This window comes from Myotis myotis, unplaced genomic scaffold (genome assembly GCF_014108235.1).
Source record: "Myotis myotis isolate mMyoMyo1 unplaced genomic scaffold, mMyoMyo1.p scaffold_m19_p_1, whole genome shotgun sequence".
NCBI classification, from domain to species: Eukaryota; Metazoa; Chordata; class Mammalia; order Chiroptera; family Vespertilionidae; genus Myotis; species Myotis myotis.
Window position 1 is genome coordinate 77,806,040 of NW_023416313.1, and position 24,005 is coordinate 77,830,044.

Consider the following 24,005-nt stretch of genomic DNA (forward strand, 5'->3'; position numbering starts at 1 on the left):
GTTTTCAATATCTTGCTCTCTCTCATCTTCTGGCACCCCTATAATTCTGATGTTGGTACGCTTGAAGCTGTCCCAGAGGCTCCTTACACTATCCTCGCATTTTTGGATTCTTTTTTCATTTTGCTTTTCCGGTTGGGTGTTTTTTGCTTCCTCGCATTTCAAATCATTGACTTGATTCTTGCGCTCCTCTGGTCTGCTGTCGGGAGTCTGTATAATATTCTTTATTTCAGTCAGTGTATGCTTAATTTCTAGTTGGTTCCCCAATATAAGATCGAGGGTCTCATTAGTTTTCTTGTAGATCTCATTTAAGTTTATCGGCGGCTTCTAAACAGTTCTTGAGAGACCTTAAAAGTGTGGTTCTGAACTCTGTATCTTCCATTGACAATTTTGTCCTGTTTCTTTGTCTCCGAATTTTGTTATGCTTCCTTGGTGCACCCCCTCGTGGTCTTTGTTCGCAGTCTTATAGTTAAATCTTGATTGTTGTAGCTAATACCAGGGAGGGTTTGACCTCCAGGCCAAGTGGCTATGAGAATCAGCTGTGTCAGCAGTGAGAGAACTTCTGTCCTCTAGGGAGGTGCTAATCTAGCCTTTGCCTGAGGCTATCCGGCAAATGCCTCTGTGCAGGGCTTGGGCGGGGCGGGTTGCACAGGATCAACAGGGTGGGCTGGAGAGAGCAGTTATGGCGGCTCTCAGTCCCGTCCCCAGGGGCTCTGCCTCTCTGAGTCCCAGCACCCGCTGCAAAGCTCGGAGAGAAAGCTGCACTCGCTCTGACCGAAGCCAGACAGTCCCACTTCTCCCGTTTGAGTCAGGGTCCCTAGAGACTCGCCCGTATCTGGAGCTCAGAGTCTGCGACTCCCTCCCGATTGAAAACGCCAACCGCGCCCTCCGCCGCCAGCCCGCTCCGCGCACTCCGCACCTCAGAATTTGACTTCAGCACTGCGCCTCCTCTGAGTGTCCGTATGCGTTTCTCTTTCCTCCTAGTTGTAGGACTTCCACTCAGCCAGCGTTCCTGTGGTTCTGGGTGATGTCCCTTCCGTCTTTTAGTTTCACTTTTGAAGTAGTTGTTCAAGGCAGCAAACTCCGGTGTTAACCTATGCCGCCATCTTGGTTCTCTCAATTTTTTAAGTTAAAAAAATATAAGTGCTCCCTTTGAGCACTTATTAGTATGTTTTACCCATTTGCTTTATATAATTTCAGTTGTTTCGCAGCAAAAAAAAAATTTAGCCCCAAAGGCATCATCCTATATAATAAATAGGTAATATGCAAATTGACCACCACACCCTAGCACAAATGGCCACCCCCACGTGGCCATAAGATGGCTGCCCCCATGTGGTCACAAGATGGTCGGCAGGGGAGGACAGTTGGTGGTGGGGGGGGGCGGGACCAGGCCTGCAGGGGAAGGCAGTTAGGAGCGACCAGGCCTGCAGGGGAGGGCAATGGGGGGCGACCAGGTTGGCAGGGGAGGGCAGTTGGGAGGGGGGGGGGACCAGGCCTGCAGGGGAGGGCAGGTAGTGGCAACAGGACTGGCAGGAGCACTTAGGCATTGATCAGGCTGGTAGGGGAGTGGTTAGGGGGTGATCAGGTTGGCAGGCAGAAGTGGGCAGGGACAATCAGGCAGGTGAGCAGTTAGGAGCCAGCAGTCCTGGATTGAAAGGGGTCTCAGATTGGAGGGTGCAGGCTGGGCTGAGGGACACCCCCCCCGCTCCCTCCCCCCCAGTGCACGAATTTCATGCACCGGGCCTCTAGTATAAAATAATCACACATAAATATTGGCAAAATTTTAAAATTACATTATACAGAAAACAATATTTCTAATTGAGAACAGAAAACATAATACTAACAGTTTAAGAAATTGGGATGACTGCTGATGAAATGTAGAGAAGATACCAATTTATTTCTTGGGGGTTTTGGGAAAGCTTTAGAATCTCTTAATATTGTACATGTCTTCGGGTCCAATTATTTTCCTCCCTAGTAAACTATTACACATAATAAAGCAGCATATATATATATTTTTAAGGAATAAGGCCTAGCATTCCGTTATACATTTTTAGTATAAAGGAATATAAATACATTAAGAATATAAATCAAGTAGGAAAACAGTTAAGTCTAAATCAAGAAGAGAAAGAAAATAAGGGGAGATGACCAAGACATAGGGGAAAGTTTTAAACAATTGCACAAACAGAAAGGGAAGATCTCTCACAATCCTGAGAGGAAAAACTGAAACATGAACAAGGTATCCTGCAGGGACTTTTCTGTTTATTAGTGTCACTCAATGCCATGTTTCTCAAATTGCATGCAATAATCCATCGATGGATTATAAAATAAAGTTAATGGGTTGCAACCAGAATTCTTTCTTAAATGAAACAAAGTGGAAGAGAAAATACCAGATGGTATTACACATAGGGTAAATGTCTTTTGAAATTTTTGTTTCAGTCATGTGTGAATTTGTGTGTACTGACTACAAAATAAAACATATTTCTTAGAGTGGATGAAATTTAAAACATTTGAGAAACAGAAAACATATATGTTGAATTATGGATAATTTATTTAATATCTTAAAGTAAACTGGTTCATACAGAGCAGAAACAATATGGTTGGCCTGGAATTTATTTGTAAGTAGTTGTTTAGTCTGATTCACTGCTTTCTATTGTCATAATTTCCAACATTCTCCTAAATACACACATATACACCATTTTCTCAAACTGTAACAGGCCAAAAATAACTATTTGTTGAACCACAGTGTAAAATCTTAATCATCTAGAATCCTGGGGCTCTGCATATCCCTGATGTTTCTTCTCTAAGCACCAAAATTTCTAGAATCGAAATACTATCGATAGGGTGGCACACCTTTTTTGTGTGAAGGGCAGATAGTATGTATTTTCAGCTTTGAATGTCACTGTTCTTATTCACAACCACACATCTCTGCCAACGGTATAAAGCTGTGATGTATAAAGCTGTGATGTAGCCAGAGACAACTGCTTGAGGAGTCCGTTGATTACACTTTGCTGACTCCTTCTCTAAGGCGTCATACAGCATATAGTTCCCTACTTTTCAACAAAATACACTACCTATAATCTGAGATGGCTCTAAGGCAAAATTGTGTTGTTTGTTGTGCTATGTTCACTAAAGTGCATTTAACTAGAGACTAAATAGCTCTAGACTCTGATTATTACTCAATTTTCAGGGGGGCAACAAAGCCACTTGTGGAATTGTCTCAATACAGGCCACTGGACATTCTGACTCAACAGATCTATGGCAGGATCCAGGTGACTGTTTTTAAACTCTGACACACACAAAGGATTAGAAATCCTACCCCAGCCTGTTTTAGTTTTGAAGGTTCTAGGTATTTCCCCCACCTCTTTATACATGTATAAGCTACTTGTTATTACTTTTTGCTGGTTTTGGTATGCCTGATTTAAATTTTTAAAATTTATTGGTGAGAGAGAGAGAGAGAGAGATAGCATCGATTTATTGTTCCACTTACTGATACATTCATTGGTTGATCCTTATATGTGCCCTGACCGAGAACTGGACCCCAAATCTTGACCTATTGATGACACTCTAACAATTGAGCTACCCACAGGGTGACGGTATGATTTTAGAAGATCCTCTTCATCTACTTTTATTTGTCTGAGGGTAGATAAGACACTGGATAACGATCTTTCTAGAATGGTACATAAATAACTGACAGCTTGAGCAGTTTTAGAGTGAAATACGGCTTTTGGTGGGTGGGCTTTTGAGGAGACATCTTACAGTTTTTCCTATTTCTTGTTTTTAATCTCTACCTTAAACTTAAGCATGCAGACAAATCACCTGGAGAGAAATGTTGTCATTTCTAACAAACTTCTGATACTGCACAGCTGCAGTCCAGTGATCTGACAGGAACAGTGTTAGAATACAACAGTTATTACTAACTCAATCTCCATAAATTGTGCTTACCTCTTTTTCTTTTCTGAGGAAACTGTCCTTTAACTAATTTGAGAGTTGCTGGAGGGGTTGAAGCCCTATTTGCTCTTGCAGGAGTTCTTTTGGGGAAGGGACAGCACACGTTCACTCTTTTACTCTGCACCACAGGTGGCATGCTGGCCTTCCTCTTTGGCTGAACTCTCAGATTTGATGCTGAATTTAATGGAACTATATTTCTCTTCCTAGCTTTAAACATTTCTTCAGAATTCTTTTTTGTTTCAGTTTCTCTTCTTACTTCTGCTTCTGAGTCAAGAAATTCAGGATCTGGAGTCATAACTAAAGAAAATCCAGCATCACAAATTCCATCTGAAATACAAGGAGACTGTGAATGCTCTGCCAATAAATCTAACGCTGTAGATACTTCCAAAATGTACCCACTAGGATCTGAAAAATAAGTCTTCAACTGAGTTAAAGACTGTACAGGGCACTTTTCAGCTGGAGGAACCAAGTCAAAACCATTGGACATTTTGCCAAAGAATAAAGTCTCTTTTACTCCATCCTGAGAAGAAGTTGTCAATGGATTTCTCTCCATCTTGTACAGTTCTTGAAAATTACGTTTTACTAATGTATTTAGACAGATTCCTTCTTCAGTAAATGAGTTCCTTGCTTCTAGCAGTGCACAATTAAGGGCAGGTAAAATAGGTATCACCTTCAATGAGATGTCATCTTCAACTCTCAAGTCTTTCAGCCCTAAAATATATATATATACATTAAAAACCTAAAATTATTAGTCTTTATTTTACAAAAACATGCAGAAAAAAATGCTTACAAAATTATGGGATGGTTAAATATAACACAGTGCTCCCAGCAGAAATCTAAACGGAAATTAAAAGACTATGGGTACATTTAATGAATACATTTATCTCCATATATATGTAAATCACATGAGAGAGAAGAGTGGGAATAAGAACTGGAAAAGAATCACTCAAATGCAATCACCAGGTTAGAATGAGGAAGGCTGACCTGCCTCGAGACCAGGGGTGGGCAAACTTTTTGACTCGAGGGCCACAATGGGTTCTTAAACTGGACCGGAGGGCCGGAACAAAAGCATGGATGGAGTGTTTGTGTGAACTAATATAAATTCAAAGTAAACATCATTACATAAAAGGGTACGGTCTTTTTTTTTTTTTTTAGTTTTATTCATTTCAAACAGGCCATATCCGGCCGTGGTAGTTTGCCCAGGCTGCTCTAGCTCCATCTTATCTGATGAGGAGCTCAGCATGAGCTCAATGTACCATCAAAGCAACAGCAGTGATATTTAGAGTTGGCAGGTTTGCTCTTCTATTTTTCAATGAACATTTTCTGCTTTTAAGTGTCTTATTTTATCTCTGCCTTATATAATTCACTTCAAAAATTCTTAAATGTATTGATTTTTAGAGAGAAAGAGAGAAACACTGAGTTGTTGTTTCACTTATTTATGCATTCATTGGTTAATTCTTTATGTTTCCTGAGTGGGGATCGAACTCAAAACCTTGGTATACTGGGATGATGTTCCAACCAACTGAGCTACCCAGCCTAGGCTGTTTAAATTCGTTTAAGTTACAATGCTAACCAAGTGAACTGAAAAAAGTAAAACCCTTAAGTAAACCCCAAATTCCATCACTCTATCAAGTAAAATTTTTTTAAAAATTAAGTAATTAAACCAAGTAGTCTGTGTTTCACTTTCTCTCCTTAGCTAAAGGAGATATTAGAAAAAAGAATAGAAAGATAAATAAAAATAAACAAAACATGTGGGTAGAAATTAAAAATTTCTTTCTTTACAGTTTATTACCTAAAAAGTAACAAGTGAAGAAAACAGGTTTTTATATACCGCTAACAGTTCACACTAAAGTAGTATTCTTCCAGAAAATTTCATTATTTCAAGAATTTAGAAAGACAGAACCCAGAATGATCTGTAATAGACTATTATAAAATCTACGAAAAAGAACATTTTAAATCTGCTAAGCAAAGTATCTATCATTTAAAACAGATAACAATAGCTAGGTCCCTGATAGAAAATGACCATTCATAGAAAATGTCTTAATGAACTAGAGGAGGAGGTATACACTATAACGCAACACTGCAAAATTTATTTAAACAAATCCTGTGCTGTTCAACACTGAATGGTATAGGCACTAATGTTTCCTATTTATTTCATAATAAAATGAAGTCAGAGCTCTGAGAGAAGGAGGAGGCAGTATGGGATAAGAGTTGGAAGCCAGGTAGAGAGTTAGTTGTTTGACCGTGGGCAAGCTTAAGTCTCAGTTTGCTCATCTTTGAAATAATAATATCTATTTTAAGGGCCGCTAAGTTAGTAACTGTATACTTAGCATAATACCTGACATAGTAGATGCTTAAAAAATGCAAACAGCATTATGTTATTATAACAGGTAATGTTTTGCTTTAGTACAAAGAAGTGATGCCCAAGACAGTGCATTTCTCTGCTTTGGGTAACTGAATACGTAAAATGTTAAGAAATCAACTTTAGGAGAGAATCAAGATGGCGGCATAGGTAAGCACCTGTACTTCTGCCTCCCACAACCACATCAAAATTACAACTAAAATATAAAACAACTATCATCCAGAACCACAGGAAAGCTGGCTGAGTGGAAGTACTACAACTAGAGAAATAAAGAAGAAAATGTATTGAGACTGGTAGAAGGTGCAGAGGCACAGAACAGGCTGGCACCTGGGTGTGCCGCTTTTTTAATTGGGAGGGAGATATAAGCTCCCACTTGTTCTGGGGGGACCCAGACACATACGGGGAGAAACTAGACTGTCTGGCATCGGGGCAGGAACATGGGGGCAGCTTTCATCCAGACAGAGGTGCTCGCATCGGTCACTGTTCCTGTGCTGGGACCTCCCCGGTGCAGGGATGACTGGCAGCCACTGCTGTTTGCTCTGCCCTGGTGATTCCCTGAGACCCTGCCCCACCCAATTTACAACCTCAACCAAGCTGTGTGCAGTAGCTTTTGCATATGAATGGCCTGTCCTTTCTCAGTCTAAGACCTGTCAAACAACCTACAGCTGGGCCAGGGAGCCCCACAGCTATCAAAAAAAGGCCCAAAGCCCGGCACCAGCACCACCCTGCCTTACTTCATAGATGAGCCTCACCTGGGCCCTCTTTGTATTGGGTTTAACAATACAAAGAGGAGAAATCTGCAGATCTCTCTGTAGCTCCTGCTGGGTGGCTCCAGGCAGTGGCTGACTTTGCATCTCCTTGGTAATCCAAGAGTCAGTGTACCCAGTGGTCAGTGCTAGACTATACCAGATTACAACTCTTCATTTCCATAAATGACACACTCAAGGGGCAGACTCAGTGAGCACTAAAGCCCCACTGAAGCAAGTCCTACCCCATAAGGGTGTCTTCTGTACAGCAGCTCTTCCACTGTAGACATAGCTGGTCCTCATAGCCAATTGACGTGGATGTCAATTCCTCCCAGTAATATCAACAGCAATCAAAGCTCAACTATAAGACTGTGCACACAGCCTACAAAGGGGTGCACCAAGAGTGTCCACCTCAGGTGATTGCGGAGGCTGAGCCACTGGGCCCTATGGACACCTACTACACAAGGCCACTCTATCAACTCAAGGAGACTTAGCAGCTACCCAATACATAGAAACAAACACAGGGAGGCAACCAAAATGTAGAGACAAAGAAACATGTCACAACTGAAAGAAATGGAAGAAAGCAAACTATTGGATATAGAGTTCAAAACCACAGTTATAAGGTTACTCAAGAATTTTCTATAAACCTCTGAGGAACTTAGTGAGACTTTCAAGGATCTTAGGGAGAATGCAAAAAAATGGAAAAGGACCAGTCGGAAATTAATCATACACTGACTGAAATAAAGAAAAATATACAGAGATTCAACAGTAAACTAGAGGATCCCAAGAATCAAGTTAAAGATTTGAAACACGAGGAAGCAAAAAAGACCCAACCGGAAGAGCAAAAAGAAAAAAGAATCCAAAAATATGAAGATAGTGTAAAGAGCCTCTGGGACAACTTCAAGCGCACCAACATCCGAATTATGGGGGTGCCAGAAGAAGAGAGAGAGCAAGATATTGAAAACCTATTTGAAGAAATAATGACATAAAACTTCCCCTACCTGGGGAAAGAAATAGACTTACAAGTCCAGGAAGCGCAGAGAACCCCAAACAAAAGGAATCCAAAGAGGACCACACCAAGACACATCATAATTAAAACGCCAAGGGCAAAAGACAAAGAGAGAATCCTAAAAGCAGCAAGAGAAAGACAGTCAGTTACCTACAAGGGAATACCCATACGACTGTCAGCTGATTTCTCAACAGAAACTTTGCAGGCCAGAAGGGAGTGGCAAGAAATTCAAAGTGAAGAATAGCAAGAACCTACAACCAAGATTACTCTACCCAGCAAACCTATCATTCAGAATTGAAGGTCAGATAAAGAGCTTCACAGATAAGAAAAAGCTAAAGGAGTTCATCACTACCAAACCAGGATGATATGAAATGCTGAAGGGTATTCTTTAAGAAGAGGAAGAAGAAAAAGGTAAAGATAAAAAATTATGAACAATGAAGTGACAACGAATACATGTCTATCAACAAGTGAATCTAAAAATCAAATGAATAAAAAATCTGATGAAAGAATAAACTGGTGAATGTAATAGAATCAGGGGCATGGAAAGAGAGTGGACTGACAATTCTCGGGGGAAAGGGGGTGTGGGAAGAGATTGGACAAAGATCTTACATGCATGTATGCAGTACCTATGGATGCGGACAGTGAGGTGGAGAGGGTCTGGGGTGAGGTGGGAACTGGGTGGAGGGGAGTTATGGGGGGAAAAAAGAGGGACATCTGTAAGAATCTGAACAATAAAGATTAAAAAAAAATCAACTTTAAAAACACTTTTATATTGGTTATAGCTTTATACGTGCTATACAAATTTTATGTTTAAACACATAGAATGTGATTATAAAATAAGAAGGAAAATTTCCTCATATGACAAAAACAAATGACTCATTTACTTTATTGTTCAGCAAACAGTATTTTTTATGTGCCTGGCACTGCTAGGCCACAGGCATACAGTAGAATACAGGAAAGGCAGGCATTAAGTCATATACAAACAAATATTTAAATTCAATTGATAAGCCTGAGGTTCTCATTGAGGTGAGAATGATGATGGGAATCAACAGTGATATTTAAACTGACACCTGACAGACCTGAGTAACAGACTGGACTAGATCAGAGCTTTACCTGATTTTATTCATTATCCCCCAAATTTTAATACTACAGATAAACAATATATCTGTTTATATATTGTCTGAGTAATATCTTTTGCCCTATGGGGGTAAACACCACCCAATAAAAGGGAAGGAGAAAAGTAGTCCAGATAGAGAACTGTAACTGTGCAGACCTTGAGTCCTACTTAGTTGGTAGACTACTATAAAAATCACCTCTTCGCTACTGCAGTTTTTTAAAATATACATATTTTTATTGATTTCAGAGAGAAAGGGAGAGGGAGAGAGAGAGATATAGAAACATCAATGATGAGAATCACTGATTGGCTGCCTCCTGCACACCCCACACTGGGATCGAGTGCAACCCTGGCATGTGCCCTGGATTGGAATCGAACTGTGACCTGGTTCACAGGCCGATGCTCAACCACTGAGCCATACAGGCCAAGTTGCAGGTTTTTAAGATGATTTTTAAATTAAATTTCAATTATAGTTGACATTTATATACCTTGCAAAGCAATCACCATTAAGTTTACTATATTTCACCATATAGTTATTACAGTATTTTTCTCCTATTATTGTTCAATACCAAATATTCAGTTTTGAGTAATGCTGAATTTGATGAACATGTGAGACATCTTAAGTGAAAAAGTCAATAAACAGGTGGATATGTGGGTGTGAAGCTTAGAGGGAAGGCTAAACCTGAAAAGGGGATAAAGAAGAACCAACCAGGGAGATTAAAGAAAGAGTTATTGAAAGAGATAAACTACATTAGTTACCAGGGTTGAGAGGTTAAGCATGATGAGGATGGAAAAATATGTGACAGATTTAGTAAACTAGAAGTCACTGCGCCCTTACCTGCTGACAGGGATGAATGGAATAAATGTAATCCATGTAGAGCCATCTGCTCATCTCCAAAATCTATATAGGATGAAAATCAGAAGGAAAGTTAGGTTGCTGACCTTATAAAATAAAAGTAAACATTCAAAAAAACAGTATTTTAAAAAAGTTGTCCTTACTTGTTTCTGAAATTAAGGCTGATGATGTAAGTAAAATGAAAACCTCCCGATTTTCCAAGCATTTGATGAGTGCCTTAAACATTAAAAAAAAAAAAAAGATTAAATTCCTCCCCTCAATCTACCGCACTACTAATTCAGTAAATTTTGAGCTCATGAAAAATAAATAAACAAATATGCAAAAAATTTGAAATGTTAGTGTTTATGACAGTGGTTCTCAACCTTCCTAATGTCATGATCCTTTAATACAGTTCCTCGTGTTGTGGTGACCCCCAAATTCATTGTTACAAATTGAACATAATTAAAGCATAGTGATTAATCACAAAAACAATATGTAATTACATATGTGTTTTCCGATGGTCTTAGGCGACCCCTGTGAAAGGGTCGTTCGACCCCCAAAGGGGTCGCAACCCACAGGTTGAGAACTGCTGGTTTATGAGAATCAGGACAATTTTGCCTTTAGTATCAGAAACTGCAAGTTCCTTAACACTCAATTAATCTTGGCCCTGTTAGGACTACATATAGTCACTAGAACATTAAGGGTTAATTTTAGGATAGTTTTCAACTACATAATAAACCTATCAAAAAAGAGTAATTTCATTTTTTTATTGAGTTGCTTGATATTTCATACTGCTGCCTAAATAATCAATCTGTTACCATTTAGCTACTACAAATGTAAGGTAAATCAGGCCTATGATTAGCATCTTAAGCTCATGTTTATATATAACATGTCATAGAACCCCAGAACTAGGAAGACTGGAAGATTCTATGTAATAAAAGAATCCTTTCTACAGCATCTGAGAGATAAAAAATAATAGAAAATAACATAATTAGCTTATGCGGCAATGAAAACATGCAGATGAAAATAATTTTTTCTCTTTTGTTCCCTCCACCACAGTCTTCAGTGGAATCTTGATCTAAAACAAAACAAAAAACAACTCCCAAACAAACAACCTTTAAAATTTTAATGTTTACAGTAAATTGGGGAAATTCTGTCCCCACGTCAGGGCAAGTTATCTAAAAGCTATCATTCTAAATTATAAAAATAACAGTTTCTCTTTTTCATTATGCATCATTTCTAAAGCCAATGCTTATGCAATTTTTTAAGTTAAAAAAAAACCCAACACACCAAACTAAAAATACATTGTTTTATAAAATAAAACATTCTATTGAAAAAACTGATAGGTTAGAAGCCTAAAAATATGGCGAATTGATAAATTAATCAATAAACACTTCAAGTATGAAAAAAGACTTATTTTCTAATTATATTAGAACTAAGTTATGACACTGACAATTCACTATTGCAAGTTTCTATAATCTTCTATTACTGCCCTTATGCATTTGATAGTTGACATTTCTGTCTTTTCACACACAGTCTTTTTAAGTTCCTTGATGGTAGGGACTATTTTCTCTTTTTGCTTCTGGCACCTAGTAAGCACTCAAGAATTACCGAATACATATACGAATAACTACATATACCCACAGCTTTGATATCTATTAAGTTGCAAAGAGGTAGAACTCTTGTTTCATTTTCGATTGATGTAGCAAGTGAAAGTGACAAATTAGCCTCTATATTGTTCTGCATGTTAGTTTTGTAAAATATATGAAAAATAAAATCCCTATTTACTTAAAACCATACATTTCTATCTTCCAAAAATATGTGCAAATAGAATAAAAATATGCAGTATATGAAGCAAGAAAAGCATGGAGTACTGAGGAAAAAGAACTTAAAGTGATATGTAATTCCTATAACTAATTATTATTACTAAACGGGTTTCAATTAAAGCCAAGTTCTGCACCAATATGGGTTTCAATACTACAGCAGGTCCTCGGGTTACATTGGCTATCCGGTCCTACAGTGTGACATAAAGTCAGAACCCACCTACATAAGCACCTACGTCACTCACATGGAGCACATACACAGCAGTAATGAAGTGATACAGTAAAAATATTTAAAAGAAAGATAACAATTCCTGACCTTAACTTGTGGTAAGTAAATAATAAAAAATATAGAGCACATATGTACATATATAGAAATGACAGACCTTTTTTTTTTAAATAAATGGGAGATGGCAAAATAACCATGAAATGACGTATGTCGAGTCCAACGTAACCCGTAACCCAAGGACTGTCTGTTTAAGTCAGGGGTGGGGAACATCTGGCCCGAGGACCATATAAGGTCCAAGAAATCATTTGGGCTGGCCCTCCCAAGGCATTAGGGGTGAGTTAATTAAATGTCTGACCAAATATAGCAAGCTAATTTTTAAGTTGATAAATTCTGTATGGCCCTCGAATGATGTTATATCCAAAAGGCCCTTGGCAGAAAAAAGGTTCCCCACCCCTGCTATAAGCACTCACAAGTAGTCCCTTCATGAATGCATTTTTTGAAAGTATCTTCGGACTTTATTCCTTTTAATTTCCAAATATAAAATGGACTATGGTACTTTAAAAACTATAGCCTACAATCCTATAGTAGTTAGTTATCCATTCAGCATCCAATGTCGCCGATTCTAACATTTTGCTGTGGAGTACCACTCTCTGTAGATTGGGTGGAACTAACCTCATACCCAGTTCTGGTAAGTGAGTTCTGAATGGTCTGAGCTAATTAGTGTAGGCCATTCCCTCTGCACTTACTGATTGAGAGATGTGCAGAGATTTCTCTCTCCCCCTTCCTCTCCTTCCCGATCTATCTTCCTCCTCCCCCCTCCTTCTCTCTCTCTTCCTCTCCATTCCCCACTTCCTCCTCTCCTCTCAATCCCCTCCCTCTTAACACCTAGAATTGAAAAGTTAAGCCTATTAAATCCCTTTATTGTTTAATCCAGCTTAGGTTTCTGTTACATGCAACTTCAAGTATGTGAACTGACGCTATCCCTAAGACTTAAGCTTACGTTCAAAGTTGCTATACATGTTCGATTTTAATTTATTAACTTTTTTGCTACCTATTATAGGGTACAGTCTATCATGTCACTAAAGGGCTCAGAATTTGTTTGGTCACTGTCCTACACCTACACCATCTCTTCTGGGATGTTTAGAAATCACTCAAAATAGAATCAGCATTTATTCCTACCCTGACACTGAGGAACTCTGATTAACATAACAGAGAGGTATTTGGTTATTTCTCAGTAGTCTTATTTTCTGTACTATAAAAACAGTAAAAACAGCAACTTTCCCCCCCTTTTTTAAACCTATGGATTGACACAGGTCACTTTTAAAGAACTATTTCACAAGTGGTCCTTTGATTAATTCAAAAACACTGGGATCTACTCAATTCTGTCATAAAACAAAAACAACAAAAGAATGAGAAAAATTGTCCTCTTATTCTTAAAATCAGGAGTATAAACTGACTAGTGAAAGACAAACTAAGATACAAAGAAGATGAAAAGATCAGTCAATAAATATTATATATATCAATAAAAATTAAAGGATAAAAATCCTTTCAGTAAACTAGAATAATTTAATCTAGATGCAGCAACTAATAATTAGATATCAAAATCTCAATTTAAGGAAAAACTAATTATTTTAAATGGACTCTTACCAATTGCTTATTTTTAATGACTTCGGTTAGTTTATCTATTTTGTCCCCTTGTTTGTTTGACAATTCCACTTCATACATATTGAAGTACATATCTTGGCAACAGACTGGACAAAATCAGAAAAACAGAACATTTCTTATTTTAAATGCTATTTAATTTTTTAAAATAACCAATTTATTCATTTTATATAATAAAAAGTCAAAAAACTAAGAATACAATTAAAAAATTATCATTCAATGTCCTTGGTTATAAAACACCTTAAAAAAAGTTATATTGTATAGCCTGGCTGGTGTGGCTCAGTGATGAGCATTGACCTATAAATCAGGAGGTCACAGTTCAATTCCTGGTCAGAGCACATGCCAGGATTGCAGGCTCGATCCCCAAAAGGGGGCGTGCAGAAGGCAGCTGACAGATGATTCTCTCTCATCACTGATGTTTTTATCTTTCCCTCTCCCTTCCTCTCTGAAATCAATAAAAAATTGAAAACAATGCTTTCATTTATACTGACACTACTATAACAAGGTAAATAAATACTATATAAATAACATAAACATCAATGTTCCATGAATCAATCTAAATGACAGAGAAATTTCCTTCTCAGGTTTTCTGCTTTTCTCCCTTCACTTCGACGTACATAACTAAACTCTGGGTGATGAGCTAACAATGCAATCAATATACAGATGATGCATTATAGTACAGCACACTTGAAATTTATATAATCTTATTAATCAACTAGAGGCCTGGTGCACGAAATTTGTGCACTGAAGGGGGGTGGGAGGGGGTGGGAGGAGGTGGTCCCTCAGCCTGGTCTGCACCCTCTCGCAGTCCGGGAACCCTTGGGGGATGTCCAACTGATGGTTTAGGGGGAGCAGGCCTAAGGGGTCAGTTGGACATCCTTAGCGCTGCCATGGAGCAGGAGAGGCTCCCATCACCACCGCTGCGCTCGCCAGCTGTGAGCCCGGCTTCTGGCTGAGCACTATTCCTCCTGTGGGAGTGCACTGACAATTAGGGAGCAGCTCCTGCGTTGAGTGGGATTGTGCCAAAACCGGCTCTCCAACATCCCCAGAGGGGTCCTGGATTGCAAGAGGGCACAGGCCAGGCCGAAGAACCCCACCGGTGCACAATCGGGGCTGGGGAGGGATGTAGGAGGTTGGCCAGCTGGGGAGGGACCGTGGGCGGGCTCTAGGGTGTGTCCAGCCCATCTTGCGCAGTCCCAATCGGCCAGACCCCAGCAGCAAGCTCACCTACCAGTTGGAGTGTCTGCCCCCTGGTGGTCAGTGCACGTCATAGCGACTGGTTGACCGGTCATTCTGCCATTCTGTCGCTGGGCTTTTATTATATAGGAAGGATTAAAGCTAGACTTTGCAATCTTACATGAAACTATTTTTCAGTTTCTAGTTGGCCTCCAAGGAACCGAATCACATAGCAACTCTGCATCTTTTACAAATGGCCTTTATAAGAATCACTTAAGGCAAAACAAAAATGTGTGTATAAGAGGGGGAAATAAATGGAACAAAGTCCAGCACATACACAGTGTATCATTACATTTGAACAAACCTTTTTGCTCCAAGTAATTCTGTTTTCTAAAGATAGCTTCTGGTAGTCTTTTTTTCAGAGACGACACTTTCATTACATACTTAAAATCTAGTTCATGTGGTCTGGAAAACAAAACAATATCATATGATGTAATAATCATTGCAATTATCTACAGCTTCATATGCAGTATTTGGTATTCTAATATAAATGCTAATAAAAATATTGTTAACCACAAAAAAAATTCTTAAATTGGCGAAATCCAGGTCAAATAATACACACACACATGCGCGCGCACACACAACACACACACACACACACACACACACACTCTAGAGGTCGGGTGCACGAATTCGTGCACAGGTGGGGTCTGGCCAGCCTGCCCAGATGGGGCTTGATCAGGCAGAGCTGGTGGGTGGAACGGGCCACAGGAGGTTGGATGGCCCTGCCCCCGATGGGGGGGGGGGCTGTTGGGGTCCAGGGCTGGCCAGGGAGGGGGGGGGAACAAGAGAGGTTGCCAGCCAGCCCTGTCCCCGATCAAGGTGATGGGGCCTATCGGGGGTGGGGCCGGCCGGGGGGGAGGGGCCACGGGTGGTTGGAGGGGGCCGATTGGGACCCCAATCAGGCCAGTTGGCCACTGCAGTGTGCATCATAGTGACTAGTCATTCAGGTTGTTGGGCTTTTATATATATAGATATTTCTAAATATACATTTTCAAATATATGACCCCATAAACTGTGGTTTGCAAATATGTTCACATTTTCTGAATACATGTATTTTTGGTATAACCAAAATATCCAGATGTATGGAAGAATTATGCATACTGTAATGTGAATTTGCTATGTAAGGGTTGAAAATTTGACAATATTGCATTGCCTACCATGCAATGTCACATCCAAACTTTTGTATCATTTCACCTAAATTCTTTTTTCTTCTTTAAAACTAATTTTGAAATATTTATACACTTATAGATGCCTTCTTTTCTCTTAAATATTTGTGTTCTTAAAAAAGGACATTTCCTTATAAAACCACAAAACAATGACCAAAATCAAGAAATTAACAATAATATAACACAATTAATTTACCTAAGACCTTATTCTGCCAACTGTCTCACTAAGGTCCTTTATAACGAAAGAAAAACATTTTGTAGTCCAGGGTCCTATCCAGGATGAAACACTATATTTAGGTATGTCTGTTTAGTCTCCTTCAAGCAGGAACAGTCTTTGTCCTTCTTTAATGACCTTGATATTTTTTTTAATATAAATCATTTATTTTGCAGAATGTCTCAATCCTGGTATATCTGTTTCCTCCTGACTAGAGTGGCAGGAATACCACGAAAATGATATGTGTTATTCATGTGTTTCCTGATGTGATGTACTGAACTGTTAATTCCATTCCTGATGACGATAACTTAACCACTTAGTTATGATGCTATCTGCAGTTTTTTCTTTCCATTGTAAAACCTATATTTTTCCCTTTGTAATTATTTAGTAAGTCATGGGGAAATACTGTGAGGTAAGTAAATACCATCAAACTTTCACCTACTATTTTAAGCATCCACTGATTGTGATGTTGCCAATGATGATTTTCTAATTCCATCATTCTGTCTATACTTATTAGTTGTACTCTATAGTGAGGAAGAACTTTCTCATTTATTTATTCACAGAATACTTACTTTATTCTATGGGTTATAATCTCTCCTTAAAAAAGGCCAATAGAGAAAAAAAAGAATTTTGATAGCACACTAGTTTTCGTCTTATATTTCAATTAAACTATATACACCTATCAATCATTTTCAGTACAAATTAAGACCAAATTAAAAAAGATTTCATAAAAAATTTCAGAAATGCTCTTCATTATTCTCCAGAAGAAAATACTATAATGTAAATACATAGCAGCTACTCTATTTAATACTACAGTAGCCTAAAAACTCAATGTGAATATTAGAAAATCAGATACTGCAAATCTTAATAAAGACTCGGTAATATAATTAAGTGGTTATAATTTGCTGTATCTGCTCTAGGCAAATCATTTGGGGGGGCGGGGGGAGTCTAACTTCTAGTACCAAATCATTCTCCTATGTATATATTAAAATACTAAAATTTAAAAATGGAGTTGTCAAAGATTGTAAAACAAATTTATTTAAGGCCAAGGTTAGAATTTAGATATGAATTTAGGTCTCCTGTATCATGGTCCCAGATGCTCTATACATCTGACCAAAAGTACTGTAATCCAACACAGAGTACAATTGCTGTATTTCACACCAGTGCCAACAAGCAAGAACTCAAAATGAGAATTTAAAAAAGTATACAAGCAGTAGTAAAGAATACAAATTCAGTACTTACAGCTGGATGGGAACCACTGTACCATAAGAGGACCAAAGAGTTATGTCACACAGCAGACAGCCTTTAATAATTAATTTCCCATTCCATGGGGAGATGAGAACTTTAAGAAATGAGGGTAAGAAAAAAGCAAATTATTTTACTTATGAACAAAACATTTACTTAAAAAAACCTAAAAGGACCAATTAAATAATTCCTTACCATTTTCACTGAGCTCAAGTCTAGCGGGGGGGAAAAAAAAAAGCAATTTTATAAGAGCCAAGGAAACAAAATACAGTAAAACAAAATATGTACAGAATTACTTACAAGCTTTTATGAGCTGATGCCGCCATCTTTTTAGGTTCCTTGTACTGAAAAGCTACAATTACGTAAGGATGAATCTGTCTAGGTCGCTCAATAACAGTGGCACCTGAAAGCTCATACAAATAATACTACAAGAAAAAGAATTATAATCAGGGTAACACTATAGAATTCTGTATGCACCAAGTTGATCTCAACCCACCCAGTACTGAAACTTAAGACATTAGAGGCAGAAATGTATCTTAGAAATGATTTATACCTGACTCAGTTCAAAGGCGCGAAAATGACTCGTCTTGTGAGAAACCTTGTCAGTATTTGCAGCCACATGGCAATCATAGCCAGAAGATGGGCTAATATAGTTAGTTGTATAATTCTCAGACACAAACTTGACTTTTCCCTAGAATAAAAATATTAAGACTAATCAGATGTTTTCAAATAGCAGTAATCTTATTCTAGGATTCATTTATAGGTAGCTTAATAGAGATTTCTATGTATTTCAACTGTTAACTGTGTTAAGAATTAGAAGTATGGTTCTTAGAAAATAATCTTTAAAGCCAACAATAGTTTTAATTATCCATGAACCCCTTAAAATTGCATTTAAAAATCAGGTATGTTTGGGCATCTTTCTGAGGCAGAAGTCCGTTTCTTTTATCACAATACCAAAGGAATACAAATTTAAGAGAACCATCCCTCCCAGCCCCCCTGCTTTTTTTTGTTAATCCTCACCAAAGGATATTTTTTCCATTGATTTTTTTTAGACAGAGTGGAAGAGAGGGAGAAAGAGGGAGAGAGAAGGGAGGAGGGAGAGAGGAAGAGAGGAAGAGAGGGAGAGAGAAAGAGTGAGAGAGCGAGAGAGCGTGAGAGAGAAACATTGATGTGAGAGGAACACATAGATCAATTGGTTGACCCCTGGGCTGGGGACCGAGCCTTCAACCAAGATATGTGCCCTTGACCTGAATCAAACTCAGGACCCTTTGGTTCTTGGCTGACTCTCTACCACTGAGCCAAACTGGCTAGGGCAAGAGAACCATTTCTTTAAAATAAAAATTATATAGTTTACCAAATAGATTGATTATTCAATGACTATAACATAAAAGATGACAAATGAAATCTAAAATTTCAAAAGGTGAGTTTTCAAACTGAGTATTAAGTTATCAATTGTAAATTACAGACCATGATATATCTATTACACCAGGACCCAGAAATTCACCAAGTAGCAAATATATACTAAGTGCTTAGCAGACCACTGGCCCGGACTAGTCAATAGTATTTCCCATTATAGACTTGTCTTCATCAAGGTTACATGTCTTCCAGAAAAAGAAGAAAAAAAGCAGTCAAGTTTTTTTATTTCATATCATGAAATAGCATGATTTTAAAAGCTGTTTTAACAACATGATGATACAGATAGGAAAAATAAAAATATACTAAATATATACCAAAATGAGGATGAGATTACAAATTTCATTTTTATTTTTACAAGAGAATTTAATTATTTAAAAGATGCTTTGTTTTGCTTTTGCTGTTAAGATCCTGCCTCTTTATTTATAGGACCACGAAAGGCAATTCTCTGGTCAAAGAAGCCAAAGAATGTAAACAGTAAGGAGGGCTGAGAACATGTCGGCAAAAACTAAACAGCAATATTCACCAAACAGAGAGGGGATACAGGGGCATAAACCGATGGCAGGCAATCTGGCATAAATAAAAAACCAAACATTTGTTATCTGAGCTGACTGGTACACTATCTACAGCAGAATTACGGTATTTATTGAGCAAGAGAGGGAAAACTAAGAAAGGAAAAGCAGTGATGTGTGTGCCAGTGCAACACTAATTTTCCTCTAGTTCTTGGGGACAAAATTTTGAAATATAACATATTTACACTCTTTTAAAAATAAATCAGTTGTTAGATTTATAACCAAAGAACTCAGAAAGCTAAAACAAAAGCAAAAACAAAAAGACCACAGAATATGTCTTCAAAAAATCCACCAACCTATAAAATCAGCACTTTCCTACTTGAATGAAAATTCTAATTGCAAGATTCACTCATATTGAACTATTAAAGGGTGTTTAAGAATTTCGAGATCATCAAGTTATAGGTGCCACATAAAGATGTAAACAAGGTCTGAATGTTTTAGGGATAAAGAAAATAAAGATGTCTTATTGTGACAATTTAAATCAGACAAATGTTTTCTAAATTCATCTCTTTTAACTGTAAGCACACTGTTTTACAAGCAGCTACCTGTTTTCTGTTATTTAATGTCTAAAAAGTGGCACTGTGGCCAGGCTGGTGTGGCTCAGTGATTGAGCCTCGACCTATGAACCAAGAGATCACGGCTCAATTCCCAGTCACATGCCTGGGTTGCGGGCTCAATCCCTAGTGGGGTGTGCAGGAGGCAGTCAGTCAATGATTCTGTCTCATCATTGATGTTTCTCTCTCTCTCCCTCTCCCTTCCTCTTTGAAATCAATATATATACATATATATATATGTATATATTTTTTTAAGTGGCATTGTGAGACAGGAATGAGAGGAAGACTTCACTGAGTACTGTGAAGTCTTAAAGGTTGGTTTTTTTAAAATGTAGATCATATATTAAATAAACAAAAAATCTTTGTCTTTAAAGGAAAGCAGAAATAGCAATTTCATTTTCTGATTTTTTTAAAAAATATATTTTATTGATTTTTTTTACAGAGAGGAAGGGAGAGGGATAGAGAGTTAGAAACATTGATGAGAGAGAAACATTGATCAGCTGCCTCCTGTACACTCCCCACTGGGTGTGTGCCCACAACCAAGGTATATGCCCTTGACCGGAATCGAACCTGGGACCCTTGAGTCCGCAGGCCGAAGCTCTATCCATTGAGCCAAACCGGTTAGGGCCATTTTCTGATTTTTAATAGCTGTCTTTGGTGAGGAGTATGTTTAGCAAATGATCTGCAAAGAACATTATCACAGACTGATAACCTTTACTTTTAAAAAGAAAAATTATACTGAAGTACACATACGCTTTACCTTAATTAGATTACAAATTATAATATAACCAGACTTTCCATGATACCATGGTCTTGCATGAAGACAGTCTGAGTATTTGGAAATGTATACACCTATAAGAGCATAAAATATAGATTAATTTACACTTTTAAAATATTGTTTACACATATACAATTCCAATGTAGGTCTACCCGTAGCTGAACAAGACAAAAGATAAATAAAAGTCAAAAAAAAAAAAAAAAGACAAAAAAAAAAGATAAATAAAAGTCAATATTAAAAACTGTTCTGAAACTGCTTACTTAAAAAAACACCTTTTAAAGTTATTCTAAAGGTATAGAAACATTAGAGCTAAGTAAGACAAAACATATGTAATTGATAACCAATTTTCAATTAGGGTCCCAATAATGAAAAACAAAGTGTCACACATTTTTGGAAAATTCTAAGTTTGTTTTTTCTCCATGTAATCATCCAGTAAAACGATCTATGGTAATCTGATTCTCAAGTTATTTTCTTAGTAAGTATAGTAACCCCACCTTATCTACAGAGGATACTTTCCAAGACTCCCAGTGGATGCCTGAAACCGTGTACAGTACTGTACCTATACACTGTTTTTTCCTGTACATATATACTTACTAGAGGCCCGGTGCAGGGATTTGTGCACCGGTGGGGTCCCTCGGCCTGTCCTGCACCCTCTCGGAATCTGGGACCCCTTGGGGGATGTTAAGACTGCCTGTTTCAGCCTGGTCTGCGGGGATTGGGCTGAAACTGGCATTCGGACATTCCCCGAGTAGTAGTGCACGAACGGCAGGAGCTGGGGAGTAGTCCAAGCGTGGGCTGGGCATTGCGCTGCTCCTGCTCATCCCCGCCCCGCTGCTGCACCTGCCACTGCCACCACCGCTACTCAGTAGCACTGCCTCGAAGGTGGAAGAGGCTTGCGCTGTGGCAGCTGACTTGCCAGCCATGAGCCATGCGTCTGGCACCCGCCAGTCAGCTGAGCGGTGCTCCTGCTGTGGGGGCGCACTGACCACCAGGGGGCAGCTCCTGCATTGAGCATCTGTCCCCTGGTACTCAGTGTGCGTCATAGCGACTGGTCAACTGGTCGTTCGGTGTTTGGTCATTTGGTCACTTAGACTTTTATATATATAGATGATAAAGTTTAATGTACAAATTACGCACAGGTAAGAGATGAACAACAATAACTGATAATACAATAGAACAATGATAACAATCCTATCTAATAAAGAGGGAATATACAAATGCTACATGGTGTTGGGCCAGGGCAGGGGACCTCAGGCCGCACCCCCAACCCCGGTGCCGGGGTATCTGAGGCTGTGCCCCCTACCAGGCGATGCTTGACGAGGGATCTCAGACTGCGCCCCCTGCCTGACGGGGCCTGATGGGGGATCTCAGGCCACGTCCCCTGCCCAGCAGGGCTTAACGGGGGCCTTAGGCCACTCCCCCTGCCCTGGCACCAGGCCAGGGAACCTAGGTCTGTGCACTGAGCCCCAGCGCCAGGCCAGGGGACCTGATGGTGCACTGGACAACCTGAAGCTGCACCGCCCCTGCCCAGTGGGGCTTGATGGGGGACCTGAGGCTGCGCCCCCCGCCCAGCGCCAGGTCAGGGGACCTGAGGCTGCGCCCCCTGCCTGGCGGGGCTTTAACAAAGGTGGGGCCAGCCGGGTCTGGATTTCGCCCAATGGGGGTGGGGTCAGCTGGGTCTCGCGTGATTTTGAGGTGCCACGGGTGGGCAGGGACTTGACTCTGGGTCCCACGGCGCACCCCAGACTCTGACAGGAGTAAGATTTTCATACACACTTTACTAATTTTCTTTCATCTTTGACACGTCTATTATAGAGAAAGGGCAAATAGCAATATTAAAATATTTCCTCTAATCCCCTTTTAATGTGCACGAATTTCATGCACTGAACCACTAGTTTATTATAATAAAGATTATGTAAATGTGGTCTTTCTGCTCTCCAAATATCTTCTTGCACAGCCACACCTTGTTTTATTGCTCTTTGCTTCATTATGCTTCACAGATATTGTACTTTTTACAAATTGAAGGTTTGTGGCAACCCTCCATTGAACAAAATCTTTTTTTTAAAGGTGTGTTATTATTTATTTATTTATTTATTTTTAATTTCAGAGAGGAAGGGGGAGGAAAGAATAGAAACATCAATGATAGGAGAGAATCACTGATTGGCTGTCTCCTGCACACCCCACGCTGGGGATTGAGTCCGAAATCTGGGCATGTGCCTTGACTGGGTATTGAACCGTGACCTCCTGGTTCATAGGTTAATGCTCAATCACTGAGCCATGCAGGCTGGGCCAAAATCTTAAAAAAATAAAAAAAAATGTTTTTATTGATTTCAGAAAGAGGAAGGGAGAGGGACAGAGATAGAAACATAAATAATGAGAATCATTGATCAGCTGTCTCCTGCATGCCCCCTATTGGGGATCAAGCCTGCAACCTGCACAGGAATCAAACCATGACCTCCTGGTTCATGGGTCAATGCTCAAGCACTAAGCACTAGCTGGGCTGAACAAAATCTTTTGATGCCACTTTCCCAACAGCACATGCTCTCCTGGGGTCTCTGTGTCACACTTTGGCTAATTCTTACAAAACAAAGTGGGGCAAAAGAAGGTTTACAGTTATACATGAACGCACACAGAGTTTGTTCTTGTATTATTATATTATTTTCTATACAAACAACTGTAAACCTACTTTTATCCCACCCTATATTTCAAACTTTATTATTACATTTGTTGTTTATTTGTGATCAGTGATATTTGATATTACTATTGTAATTGTGTTAGGGCATCATACACCATGCCCATATAACACACTGAACTTGATAAATGTGTGGGTCCTATTGGGCATCTTCTTCTAGACAAGTCTGGTTTCATCAAAACTGAAGGTTTGCTTTGGATGGTATACTTTTCCTTAATCAACTTCTTCCATTTTTCTGGAAATGTGGCAGCAGATCCTTCACAGGCTAATGTAGCCTCTTCAGTAATTTTTAAAAATTTCAGTCCAAACCTATTGTTGAATCAGTGTAACCATTCCTTACTTGCAGTAAATGGCTTGGTGCCACTCATTTCAGGGGGTCCCTTGCTAAAGTCTTCATATAGGCTAAATGC

General features: G+C 39.0%; 1 protein-coding gene across 8 annotated transcripts in view; it reads right to left on the bottom strand.

Annotated features, from left to right (window-relative positions):
- TASOR2 (transcription activation suppressor family member 2) overlaps nucleotides 1-24,005 on the bottom strand; it is an 88,273-nt gene that overhangs the window by 28,830 nt on the left and 35,438 nt on the right. For 5 of the 8 annotated variants that reach the window (XR_004973069.1, XM_036342188.1, XM_036342178.1 and 2 more), the window contains exons 6-15: nucleotides 20,886-20,977; nucleotides 18,140-18,277; nucleotides 17,887-18,011; nucleotides 17,782-17,801; nucleotides 17,584-17,683; nucleotides 15,263-15,363; nucleotides 13,708-13,811; nucleotides 10,176-10,248; nucleotides 10,015-10,077; nucleotides 3,940-4,656 (exon numbers count right to left, since the gene is read on the bottom strand). Coding sequence is in view for 7 of the 8 variants with exons in the window: in XM_036342188.1 (XP_036198081.1) it covers nucleotides 3,940-4,656; nucleotides 10,015-10,077; nucleotides 10,176-10,248; nucleotides 13,708-13,811; nucleotides 15,263-15,363; nucleotides 17,584-17,683; nucleotides 17,782-17,801; nucleotides 17,887-17,912 (1,204 nt within the window). In the remaining variant the exon portion in view is untranslated. The remainder of the gene's footprint in view (nucleotides 1-3,939; nucleotides 4,657-10,014; nucleotides 10,078-10,175; nucleotides 10,249-13,707; nucleotides 13,812-15,262; nucleotides 15,364-17,583; nucleotides 17,684-17,781; nucleotides 17,802-17,886; nucleotides 18,012-18,139; nucleotides 18,278-20,885; nucleotides 20,978-24,005) is intronic. The other 3 variants (XM_036342206.1, XM_036342203.1, XM_036342168.1) reach the window with 2 other exon arrangements.